This window comes from Giraffa tippelskirchi, chromosome 12 (genome assembly GCF_054371585.1).
Source record: "Giraffa tippelskirchi isolate mGirTip1 chromosome 12, T2T-mGirTip1v1.2.pri, whole genome shotgun sequence".
NCBI lineage: Eukaryota > Metazoa > Chordata > Mammalia > Artiodactyla > Giraffidae > Giraffa > Giraffa tippelskirchi.
In genome coordinates, this window is record NC_137286.1 from 136,748,902 (window position 1) to 136,761,808 (window position 12,907).

Below are 12,907 nucleotides of genomic sequence, written 5' to 3' on the forward strand. Positions count from 1 at the left end.
CTTTCATCACCTTCTTGAACTCCATTTAAATGCACTGTATTAAACACTCAAAAGTACTTTATAAAGCTTAATTACCTTACTCTTAAAGCAGACATATAAGGAGGATTCCATTATTAACTCCGTATGATAGATAAGGAAAATGAGATAGAAGGAGGTTAAGCAATCTGTCCAAGGTCACACAGCGAGTGAGTGGCAGAGCCAGGTTTAAATGTAACCCTGGTGTCTTAGATTTCGCACTCTATTCTCTATGCCTTTTGTATACTCTCTGTTGCATATTGGATACTTCTTTTGGTCTATCTTCCAACTCACTATCTCTTGAGGCCTGTTAAAGCCAAAAACTGAATTCTCTTGTCATTGTATTGCTCAGCTTTAGAAGTTCTACTTTAAAAAAATCAGATATGCACTTTTTATAGTTTTTTATTCCCTGCAATTGTTTGTGAGCTTGACCTTTATTTCTTTAAACTCTGTAGGCATAGTTGTTTCAGTGTCTCTGTCAATAATGCTAACATATGGAGTGTTTGTATATCTGCTTTCTGTTACTCATTGTCTCTGCTGGTTTTGTGTATTTGAATATAGTAATGTTATTCCAGAGATATACAGATATTTCTGTCAGATGCCTGTAAAACCTTATCTATATGGAACCATTTTAGTACAAATTCAAGGTTCAGGGTTCCCTTGATTGCTTTGTTGTTGTTCAAACAGTAACATGTTGTTGTTGCTAAGTCATATCTGACTCTTTGTAACTCCATGGACTGCAGTGTGCAAGGTTTCCCTGTCCTTCGCCATTATTTAGAGGCTATTGCTCCTACTGCTGCTAAGTTGCTTCAGTCGTGTCCAACTCTGTGTGACCCCATAGACAGCAGCCCACCAGGCTCCCCCGTCCCTGGGATTCTCCAGGCAAGAACACTGGAGTGGGCTGCCATTTCCTTCTCCAATGCATGAAAGTGAAAAGTGAAAGTGAAGTGGCTCAGTCGTATCCGACTCTTCACAACCCCATGGACTGCAGCCTCCCAGGCTCCTCCATCCATGGGATTTTCCAGACAAGAGTACTGGAGTGGGGTACCATTGCCTTCTCCTTAGATGGTATTAATTTTGGCTAAAAGATTGTGTGGTATGCTTTACTATGGTTCATCCTTATACGCTATAGCCAGCTTATAGCAGAGAGGGTCTTCTAATAAATTACCCACTTTGTAAGGGTCCAGGGTTTTAATTTCTGTCCCCATCACCTTGCAAATTAAATCACAGTGATAGTTCAAGTGAACCAGAATGGACAAATGTTCAAAGACAACAGCAGCTTTCTTGGGTTATAAGAAGCTTCTGTGCTTGCTCATTTCACTAGGCTCTCATTTTCTGTTTAATTTTGGTTTGTTATCATTACTGTTAGCTCCTCACTGCTTTTAAAATGTTAATAAACATTTCGCCCAACTATTTTTTTTTTTTACTGATTTCAAGTATTAAGTAGGTGGGTTCATCCAAAAGAATTAACCCAGCCATCATTAAAAATTTTTCTGGTTTTTGTTTCTGTAAAGGAAAAAAAAATCACTTTGTTTATCCTGTTGAAAGGAATAGCTAATCTCACCTCCAAAGGTTAATTTATAATATGCTCACTCGCTTCAGTCATATCTGACTCTTTGTGACCCGTGACTATAGCCCGGCAGGCTCCTCTGTCCATGGGATACAACAGGAAAGAATACTGGAGTGGGTTGCCATGCCCTCCTCCAGGGGATCTTCCTGACACAGGGATTGAACCCGCGTCTCCTGCATCTCAGGCAGATTCTTTACTGCTAAGCCACCAGGGAAGCACAATTTATAACATTATTTGGCTGCAAATATAGTAGATACATCATAACTTAAAAAAATTCTTTTCTTCTATGTTTAAGTATGCTGCTTTCCTTTCATGATTTAATTCTCTTCCTCCTTTCATTGCCAGAGTTTCAATGACATTTTAGGTAGTAAAATTCTGAAATTATTTATAAAATAAAAATTAATTGATAACAAAAAAGATAATTCTTAATATTAAGAACAAAGTCTATGAAGTGTTTTGGCCTCACACACTTGCACTTCCAGTATTTTGCTTTTGAAGCTGTTTAAAACAACGATGACATCTCCTAGGTCTGGTGGAGAGTCAGTTCCTTCATGCCTAGAAGCACAAAAACATGTAAATGTTTACGCCCAATTTAAGAAAAGACATACAATTATAATCATATAAATCACAGAATAAATTCATTCTGAAATAATTGTAAGTATAATCTCATTTGTGCATATGTCATATTTACTGTTTGTATAGTCAATTAAGGTATGCTGCAATATACTATAATTTTCAAAATTACCCAATTTTAACTTAATATAAGTAAGATTATACACAAATAACTCAGTAAATTTGATATCACCTAACTGAGAAAAGTAATTACTGCATATCTTTAACACTGTATAGTTAAGATTATCACAAAAGTAATCTTTCATATATTGCAATAATTAAAATATGAAACATTTTCTAGACTTTCAGTTGTTTATAAAGCATAACAAAAGGAATTCCACACCATACAACTATTTTTCAGTATCTATTAGCCATTTTCAAATACCAAAATTTGAAAAGCACTGTTAAACTTATGAGACTGAAAATGTGTCTCTCATGTCCATCTGCATCACTTGAAGCTATTTTATATTACACATTATGTATTTCACTGTCAGTTTTCAACACTGCATAAGTCAATCAAATATGACAACTTTGCTCAAAACATTTTTATAGTATTTTCACTATGAACTGAAAAATCCTACTGTAAAAAACACAATAAAACTGAATTTTATCAAAGACGGAAAACAACAGATGTCAAATTAGTAGATACTTTGGATTCAGTCAGATTTATAACGCACGCTTGAAAATTCTTCTAAAATGAAAACCTGGGGATTCTAGGGCTACACTGACTATCATATGCCTTTGACTCTTACTCCCAGTTCCTCTGATGAGGTGCCTAAACCACAGTAGGAGGCACAGCCCTGCCCAGGAATATAATCACTAGAAAAAAAAAGTATTCCAACTTTTGAACTAGAAATATCCAAACCCACAGTGAGCTATCACCTCACTCCTGTCAGAATGGCTATCACAAAAAAAAGAACACAAATAACAAATGTTGGCAAGGATATGAAGAAAAGGGAACCTTCTTACACTGTTGGTAGGACTGTAAACTGGTACAGTCACTGTGGACAACAGTACGGAGATTTCTCAAAAAACTAAAAATAGAACTACCATATGACCCAGCAATTTCAGTCCTGGGTATACGCCCGAAAGAAACAAAAACACTAACTTGAAAAGATAGATGTTCACCCCAATGTTCATAGCAATTTTACTTATAATTGCCAAGATATGGAAGCAACCTAAATATCCCTCAACAGATGAACGGATAAAGAAGCCATGGGGGTGGGGGGTGTGTGTGTGTGTGTGTGTACAGCCATTTAATCATTAAAAAAGAATGAAATTTTGCATTTGCAGCAACATAAATGGACTTGGAGGGCATTATGTTAAGTGAGATAAGTCAGACAGAGAAAGACAAATACTGAATGATATCACTTATATGTGACATCTAAAAAACACAACAAACTAGGGAATAAAACAAAACAGAAGCAGACTGACTGATATAGAGAACAAAGCAGTGGTTACCAGTGGGGAAAGGGAAGGAGGGCAGTGCACTAGAGCGACAGGGAAAAAAGTGTTATTATGGAATTACATGAAATTATGTGTGTGAAACTTCTGAAAATTGTAAAGCACTTCAGAATTTAAAGAATCTTTTCATTCAATAAAAAATAAAAGCATTAAAAAAAATTGAGCATTCTCAGCTTTGTGTACTTAAAATTATTAAGCATGTTTGCTGAATGACACCATGTTCTAGGCACTAAAAGGAAAAGGGGAAAAACAATGGGAAAAAGGCACAATAACCTCTACCCCTATATTATCCTTGTTGAGCACACTGCCTATTATAATAATAGGTGTTCAATGAATACTTGCTGAAATAAATGAAAAATTAAAGATATTAAGCCTGGAGAAGGAAATGGCAACCCACTCCAGTATTCTTGCCTGGAGAATCCCATGGACAGAGGAGTCTGGCAGGCTACAGTCCATGGGGTCGCAAGAGTTGGACACAACTTAGCAACTAAACCTCCTCCTACAGATATTAAGAGGTATAAAGTTTACTAGGTGTTGGCAACCCTTTCATGGATTAGAACCTTGTTGTGGGGAAGGGGCTTGCATACCTCAATGAAACTATGAGCTATGCCCAGGAGGGTCACCAGAGACAGTCCCATCACTTCATGGCAAACAGAAGGAAAAAAAGTGGAAACAATGGAAGGTTTTGTTTTCTTGGGCTTCAAAATCACTGCAGATGGTGACTGCAGCCATGAAATTAAAAGATGCTTGCTCCTTGGAAGGAAAGCTATGACAAACCTAGATAGCATATTAAAAAGCAGAGACATCTCTTTGCCAAGAAAGGTCTGTATAGTCAAAGCTACAGTTTTTCCAGCAGTCATGTACAGATGTGAGAGTTGGACCACAAAGAAAGCTGAGTGCTGAAGAATTGATGCTTTTGAACTGTGGTGTTGGAGAAGACTCTTGAGAGTCTCTTGAACAGCAAGGAGATCAAACCAGTCAATCCTAAAGGAAATAAACCCTGAATATTCATTGCAAGGACTGACACTGAAGCTGAAACTCCAATACTTTGGCCACCTGATGCAAAGAGCTGACTCATTAGAAAAAACCCTGATGTTGGGAAAGAGTGAAGGCAAAAGGAGAAGGGGGCAGCAGAGGGTGAGATAGTAAGCTAGCATCACTAACTCAATGGACATGAATTTGAGCAAATTCCGGGAGATGGTGGAGGACAGAGGAGCCTGGCGTGCTGCAGTCCATGAGGCTGCAAAGAGTTGGACATGACTTAGCGACTGAACAACAACAACAGGTGTTGGCAAACTGGCTGGTGAGCAAAATCAAGTTGGTAGGTGAGTTTTGTATGGCCCCTGCACTAAAAATGGTTTTTACATTTTAAAATGGTTGTTGAAAAAAACAATATTGGCAAAAATCATATGTGCCCTCAAACAGTAAATATTTACTATTGGCTCCTTATAGAAAAAATATGATGATATCTGCTTTGTACTAGGCTCATTGATGAGTAGGAAATTTACTGAGAAACCAATTCTTATCTATAAAAATGAAAAACTGAACATAATTTATAGATAATGGCTTTTCTATATAAGATATACATACTATATAGTCATTAAACAATAAATATGTTTGCAGTGTTAAAATGGAAAATTCTATAGAAAATAATAAGGAGATGGAGTAAAGAATAAGATGTATACATTAGGCATACCTTTTGTATTTTTGAAATAAAACAATGATAAAATAAATGTTACAGTTTTATAAGTAGTTTTTGTTTTATAATGATGGTATTTGTGAATGTTTTAGTTGTTTTGATGATCTTGGTTATATCCCACTAAAAACTTTTTTATATATAAAAATTTTATAAAATTTATAAAATTTTATAAAAAAGTTGTTTATGTAACTCACCCAACTATTTGATAAATATCTTCAGATCTTCCTTGGCGTAAGTTCAGTATCCAAGCACCTGGGTTTGCTTTTAATTGAAAATATCCCTTTTAAGATGAGAAAAATATGATCACAGTCACATGAATGAAAACAACATCCAACTGTTCAAGGAATATTATTCATGAATATTCCAACAGTATTCCACTAACTGTGGAATAATTTCCATAAATGAATTCCAAGAAAGAAGATTTTGTAATAACCTATAAAAGCATATTCTGAATCTACAACCCCCTTCATTCTTGTTTAAATTATCATATTGAAGGATTTTTTTTCCCTGGGAGCTATACAGCAACAGCAGGATAAAAATTATTTCATCTTATTATTAGGAAAACTTAGAGGATTTCACCAAAACTTCTAATTGAGTATGTATGTACTTACGAGATTGGCCATCACTATTGTATCTATCACAACAGGTTTATTTTTTGTGCCCAGCGTAAACTGCAGACCCCGAGGAGGTTGGTCTGTCGTTAAGTCAAAGCAATGTCCTTCGAGTAGTAGGTATTCTAGTTCATATTCTGCTGTGACAGCTTTCTCAATCTAGGAGGACATATGTCATTGTTTTGGGGTTAGTAAGTCTCATAATGTAAATTCTGTAATAAATACACGTGATTATTTTATTATTAGCCAAAGTATTTTTGGGGGCAGTCTCAAGTCTTCCTTTTAGATGAGTGAACCTAACAGCTGAGTGAATTTCTTGAACACTAAAGCTTATGGTTAATTTTCTTCCTTTCCTGTAATACCAGCTCTACTCCACCATCATGATATACACACCAAAATCATAAAAGAGATGTGAGCACAGATGGGTGCTTGCTGAGTCCAGTTCTCATAATTTTACTGTTTTTAAGTACAAGAAATAAATGGTTTCTTGAAAAAAGTACTTGTTTCAACAACTTTAGCTGGGTTCTTAACTAGCTGTTGAATTATTACTACTCTAGTGATGAACTTCATATACTTCATTAACCTGTATCCCTAATCCCTACAGCATTTTGTATTTCTTTATATAACTTTATAACTTACATCTTTTAAATGAATATTATCAAGGTCACAGTTGCTGTGTACTATTTCAACCAACCAGCCTTCAGGAGTGATCATATTGAGGGTTAGAAGGGGTGATTCAGGGATATCCAAGAATTTTGCCACTGGTCCAGTAATATCATTAGCTGTTAACATCAGTTCCGGTTCCAGAACAAAACGGTAAAAGCTGTTGGCAGAAAACGGATAAAATACATACTGCGACCAAAACTGAGATTTCTTTTAAAATATTTTAAAATCACAAATGGCTTAAAAACATGACCAGAAAGTCTTAAAAAGACTAAAAACACACTATACTGAAGTTAATGCTTATGTAAATGGTAGACAATCATTATTTTGTTTATACTATTATCTATTATAAGACTGTGTATATTATATACCCTTGTTAATTATTTCTTAATGAACATGAATCCCTTTAAGATACACTGACTTATGCAGGTTCCAGGAGTTTATGACCTGTGTTCACTCACTGATCCTTCTTCAAATGTGACCACGGTCTATTTTTAGTGATTTTATTAGCTCTCAGCACTATTAATAATAGTAAGAGAAATGATAACCAGAAAGAAAGTAAAATTTAAGCTAAAGTTCTGGTACTAATTTAAAAAGTGCAATTAAAAACAAACAGGAGTGAGTTCAAAGCAGCTGCTTATTAACAGAACTTTCAGAAGTACCAGCAATTATTAGTGTATTTTAACCTTACCTTCCAGTGTCTTAGGCAGTAAGAAATAGTTATATTACTAAGAACAGTGACTTTCACTATTTTGGGACTACAATCAAGGTGTCAGCTGTGCTGTGGTTATCTCAAGACTCCATGGGGGAGGAATCCACCCCCAGGCTCCCGCAGCTCCTCACTAGTGCTTGGCTGGAGATCGCCCTCAGTCTTTAGCACAAGAGCATTTCCAGCAAGCTTAGTGAAGCACACAAGAGCAGGAGAGAGAGAATGCCAGCAAGACAGAAGTCACAGCCTCTTATAACCTAATTGCAGAAGAGACATTCCCTCACTTTTGCCATATCCTGTTCATTAGAAGCAAATCATCAGGTACAACCTGCACTCAAGGAGAATCTAGGTAGGGTGTGAATCCCCAGAGGCAGAGTCAAAAAAGAGAGAGTAAGAGGAGACGGTGAAGAGGACACAGTCCAAACCAAGTACCGGGTACTATCAAATATCAAAGGCAGCAGAAATGTCATTAAGTTGGAAGTATCCTATGGATTTTGCAAGCAGCAATGTCTTTGTGAATTAGTAAAAATAATCCAGTGGCAAAGAGGATAAACACTAACTTCAGTGGGAGGTACAAGTGAATGAGAGATGAAGAGGGTGGTTGGCCACACTTCAGAGAACCTGACATGACCAAAAATGGAGAAGAGAAGGAACAGGCAGGGCTCCAGAGGAGAGGAAGTTAAGGGAGCAGTTTATTTTCTTTTTAAAAATTGAATAACTTCTGAGACTGAAAGAAAAGGGCTAGTAGAGAGGTTAGAGACATGGAACAAGGAACTATGCGATAAAAGCAAGGATCTAGAAATAAATGGCAAAACACAGGATCACCTAGAGGTAAGATGACAACTCTTCCCATACCACACAGGAAGCCTGGAGAAGTACAGGAGACAGAGGAGGAACTGAGGGAATTCCTGCCCATAACCTCTGTCATCTCGGAGAAGAATGACACAGTATTTTAGAAGTTAAGGTCTATGAATTGTAAAAAAGAAAAAGTTAATAAACAGAAACCTCAAATACAATCAGGAAACTACACTGGGGAGTACTCACAGCCTCTGATGATAACATAGCCCAATAGGAAGAACAAAGACTTCTCTTCTTCCCTGGCAAGGACTGAGACATGAGAAGCCATGGGCTCATTGTTTACTACAGACCCCCCTACGCCAACTTTCTTTCCTCTCTAAGAGTTCTCCTTCCTCTGCCTTGTGTCGAGACTTATACATGGCACTCTGTGGTTGCTGACCATGAACTGCAATTCTCTGCTGATCCTGAATAAACCCATCTTTTCTGGAGAAATATCTAGCAATCTATTTGTTTTAGGTCAACAGAATTAATGTGTCAACTAGTTTCTTTAATATATGCTACTAAGTATATAAGACTTTGTTGAACTCATAGTTTAAAACGAGTTCAACAGTTTTTGTCTTGTGCACAGTTATTAACCACTTGCAGCATCTATCTGGTATATTAGCTATTATTTCACTTTAGAGAAGTCAAGTTCTTTCCCTTCTAACAGATTGTGCTAGATTGTGTTTAATATTCTCACTCTTTATCATATATCCCAAAGCTCTACAGAGACTTTGTGGAGAGGATTCCTACTTGTGTGAGTAAAAACTCTGTACTCATGGAAAGACCTCTCAATTAGTGGCTAAAATGAGATTTAGAAACACATAATAAAATTTGAAATACAAAAGAAAAATAAGAAGTATGAAAAATGAATGAATTACGAGGACAAAAATCTTAGTAAGGTACTAAATGTAACCTATACCTTCATTGTGTCATATTTTAGATTCCACATATAAATGATATCATATGGCAGCAGAAATGCCTTCAATCTTTGCCAGCATCCAGGTCTTTTCTAATGAGTCAATTCTTTGCATCAGGTGGCCAAAGTATTGGACCAGTTTCAGCATCAGTCCTTCCAGTGAATATTCAGGACTAATTTCCTTTAGGATTGAATGATTTGATCTCCTTGCAGTCCAAGGGACTCTCAAGAGTCTTCTCCAACACCACAGTTCAAAAGCATCAATTCTTAGGCGCTCAGCCTTTGTTATGGTACAACTCTCACATCCATACATGACTACTGGAAAAGCCATAGCTTTGACTAGACAGATCTTTATTGGCAAAGTACTGTCTCTGCTTTTTAATATGCTGTCTTGATTTGTCATAGTTTTTCTTCCAAGGAGCAAGCGTCTTTTATTTTCATGGCTGAAAATGGCTGTCTTTTGACTTACTTCACTTAGTATGATAATCTCAAAGTACATCCATGTTGCTGCAACCCACTGTATATTTCTAAATAGGTACTTCTAAATCAAATTTTTAAAAATACCCATAGATGGACATAATCCATGTAAATTCTACAATTATATTGGGTGAATTTTACTGGTTACGTTACCTTAATTTTATATCATTTAAGGTTAATAAAGTATCTCTGATCTATTTCAACTAAGCATTTTGTGAAGAAAAAAACAGGTATAGTAATTAAGATTCTTTCCTTGTAGCATGTGCAAATTTTTCAAAATGAAATTATGTTCACGTAGACCGACCTCTTTAAAGGGGCTTCTGAAAGTTTACTCCTGCAGTTCATGAACAACTTTAACTTCATGTTGATAATCTTGCCAAGGACCTATTAGAAAAAAATTCCCATATTTGAAATTAATATTAATAGCTAACATTTACTGAGTATTTACTATGCACCAGGAACTATATTAATACTTGACATCTGTTAACTCATCTGATTCTCACAACATCTTTCTGAGGTAGCTACTTTTATAGCCTAGGCACAGACAAATGTAGCAATTTGCCCATGATCACACAGGAAGTCATGGCAGAGGTCAGATTTGAATCCACACAGTTGATATCATTGCCTAAAGGTTATGCTGCCTACTTTTTGCCTAGTGTGACTTCCTTTCATGGCATTTAAATTTCTTCACTACTGAAGAACAAGTAAAATAACTATTAGAACCTCAATGTGCAAACACAAAGTAGTGACCTCACAACTGTATGGCAAGGGTGCCCTGATCCTTATGGAATTTCATCTACGTTGTAAAAGATGTAGGAAGGTCTTGGCTACATACAGATAAAATAGTCTCTTTTCTTTTTATTTTCCTAGAGCATTAAAGTAGGAGAATTTTTAATTCTGATAGTCCTTACATCTATATATGCAACAAGTCAGTGAAGATTTGAAAATATTAGACAACAAAGGACGATGTAAAAGGAGAATAAAACAGATATATGGAATGGAAAGGATACAGGTTTGAGGAGGAATTACAATATACAGACTAAGCATTTAAGAACTCTGAATTTTAATTCTCTTTCTATCATTCTTCTTATTAGCTACAATGGAGGCTGCTGAGCCATTGTTTCTCCCAAGTGTTAAATGAGACACTATCCATTTCTTCTAGTAAATTAATTTATGCTTTATAGCACAAAATTATAGGATAAAATTCCTATATAGAATGAAATAAGTTATGTGAAGTTCTGAGCCGCTCTGAAATGAAGTATGCTACTATTACCAATGATGTAAACTGGAATATAATTCCATTATCTTTATTTCTGTATAATCCATATTTCTTACTCCTAAATTCTATGTTTACATAAGAGCTTCAGAAGTAAGCAATTTTTTTTCTGAATAATGAGTCTCCACTGGAATAGGGAATTTATATACTAAAAGGCATCATACTACCTCCATTCCTTATCAGTATGATTACTGATTTCTGTTTTCTACAGAATAATATTGTGCCTAAAGAAGTTAAAGTTTGAAGGTACAGAAATGCTGAAAGAATAAGGCAAGTAAATCAACTACAGAATTAGTTATACACTTTTCAGTTATACACTGAAAAGGTACAATGGCAAAGGGGATTCAACATTATTGTACACATTAAGAAATGCATTTATAAGAGACACCTATTACCCACTTTCCCAGTATGATTTGGTAGGGCACAGAAACTTCTGAGAGAAACAGCATTTTGAAATTTTGATAGAATGCATCAGTACAATACATCAGTATGTATGATGTAGACATACATCAGTATGACCCAGCTTGATCATTTACTTCTTTCACCAGACTTGATACCTAATTATTTTTGCTTGTTTCCAAAAGTAAACTGTCATAAAATAGTTTCCACTTCTGAGAATATTTTTTGATGTGTCTTTGAAAAAAGCATTGAGTAATTTCAAATAGGAGTATCCAAAAATTTTTAACATCACTAGAAAAAATATGCCGTCCAACATGAGTAGCTTATTCAAATTTAAGTACTGAAAGCTGCATCACAATTTGAATCTTTTAAGACAGGACAAGCCACATAATGTTCTTTCAGTGTCTGCTATCTATTCTAATATTCATTCTCCTCTACTTCCCAGTGATGGAATCTATAGGCTTCCCTGGGGCCTCAGTAGTAAAAGAATCTGCCTGCAATGCTGAGACCAGGGTTCGATCCCTGGGTAGGGAAGATCCCCTGGAGAAGGGAATGGCAACCCACTCCAGTATTCTTGCCTGGAAAATCCCATGGACAGAGGAGCCTGGTGGGCTATAGATCATGGGGTCACAAAGAATCAGACACAACTGAGCAACTAACACACTACTTCCCAGTGAAGGAATCTTCAGGTTTACACATAGTGTCTGCCCCCCGCCCCTTGTGACTGGGTGCAGCCGACTGGCTGGCTACAGTCTGGTCAGTGGGACGTGACTGCTACTGCTGCTGCTAAGTCGCTTCAGTCGTGTCCGACTCTGTGCGACCCCATAGACGGCAGCTCACCAGGCTCCGCCATTCCTGGGATTCTCCAGGCAAGAATACTGGAGTGGGTTGCCATTTCCTTCTTCAGTGCATGAACGGGAAAAGTGAAAGTGAAGTCGCTCAGTCGTGTCCGACTCTTAGCGACCCCATGGACTACAGCCTACCAGGCTCCTCCGTCCATGGGATTTTCCAGGCAAGAGTACTGGAGTGGGGTGCCATCGACTGGATGGAATATATTTGGAGTTGGGGTTGCACCCTTGTTCTCCCCTGCTTGCTGCAGTGATACAGAGATGATGTTGTCATCTTAAGACTGCCACAGAGAAGCTGCTTCATGAGGACAGCTGAACAGTACAGAAGGTGCCCGAGTCCCTCACAATGTGGAGCTTCCCTGGCAACTCCACAGGGCTTACACTTGGAAGGTGAGATGACAGAAATCAACTTCAGACTTGAAGGTACTTTGCTTTTGTTACAGTGGCCAAACCTCTTGAACACAACTTTTTTGCTTTTTCTTCCACTAGCTTCCCCTGTATAGTTAATGTTACTTAGCATACTTTAAACTTATCATACTCATTAAGCTTAGACGTCTGCTTCTCCAGAAGCCATTCTCCACACCAGGGGAAAGAAAGATGACCATGGGAAGACACTTGTATCAGTTAGCTCAGGCTGCCATAATAAATCACCACAGACCGGGTGGCCTGAACTACAGAAATTTATTTCATGTCAGGGTGTTGGCAGACTCAGTTTCTGGAGAGGGCTCTCTTCCTGGCTTTTAGGTGGCTGCCATGCTGCGGTGTGCTCACATGACCTCTTCTCTGTGTATGAGGAGAGAACGATCTC

At 37.1% G+C, this 12,907-nt stretch overlaps 1 protein-coding gene across 4 annotated transcripts in view; it reads right to left on the reverse strand.

The window, feature by feature from the left end:
- The window catches only part of UGGT2 (UDP-glucose glycoprotein glucosyltransferase 2), a 125,832-nt gene that overhangs the window by 26,494 nt on the left and 86,431 nt on the right, over positions 1-12,907 (reverse strand). For all 4 annotated transcript variants that reach the window (XM_081550335.1, XM_081550337.1, XM_081550336.1 and 1 more), the window contains exons 26-30: positions 9,881-9,960; positions 6,611-6,794; positions 5,972-6,130; positions 5,555-5,640; positions 2,056-2,140 (exon numbers count right to left, since the gene is read on the reverse strand). In XM_081550335.1, coding sequence (XP_081406461.1) covers positions 2,056-2,140; positions 5,555-5,640; positions 5,972-6,130; positions 6,611-6,794; positions 9,881-9,960 — 594 coding nt within the window. The remainder of the gene's footprint in view (positions 1-2,055; positions 2,141-5,554; positions 5,641-5,971; positions 6,131-6,610; positions 6,795-9,880; positions 9,961-12,907) is intronic.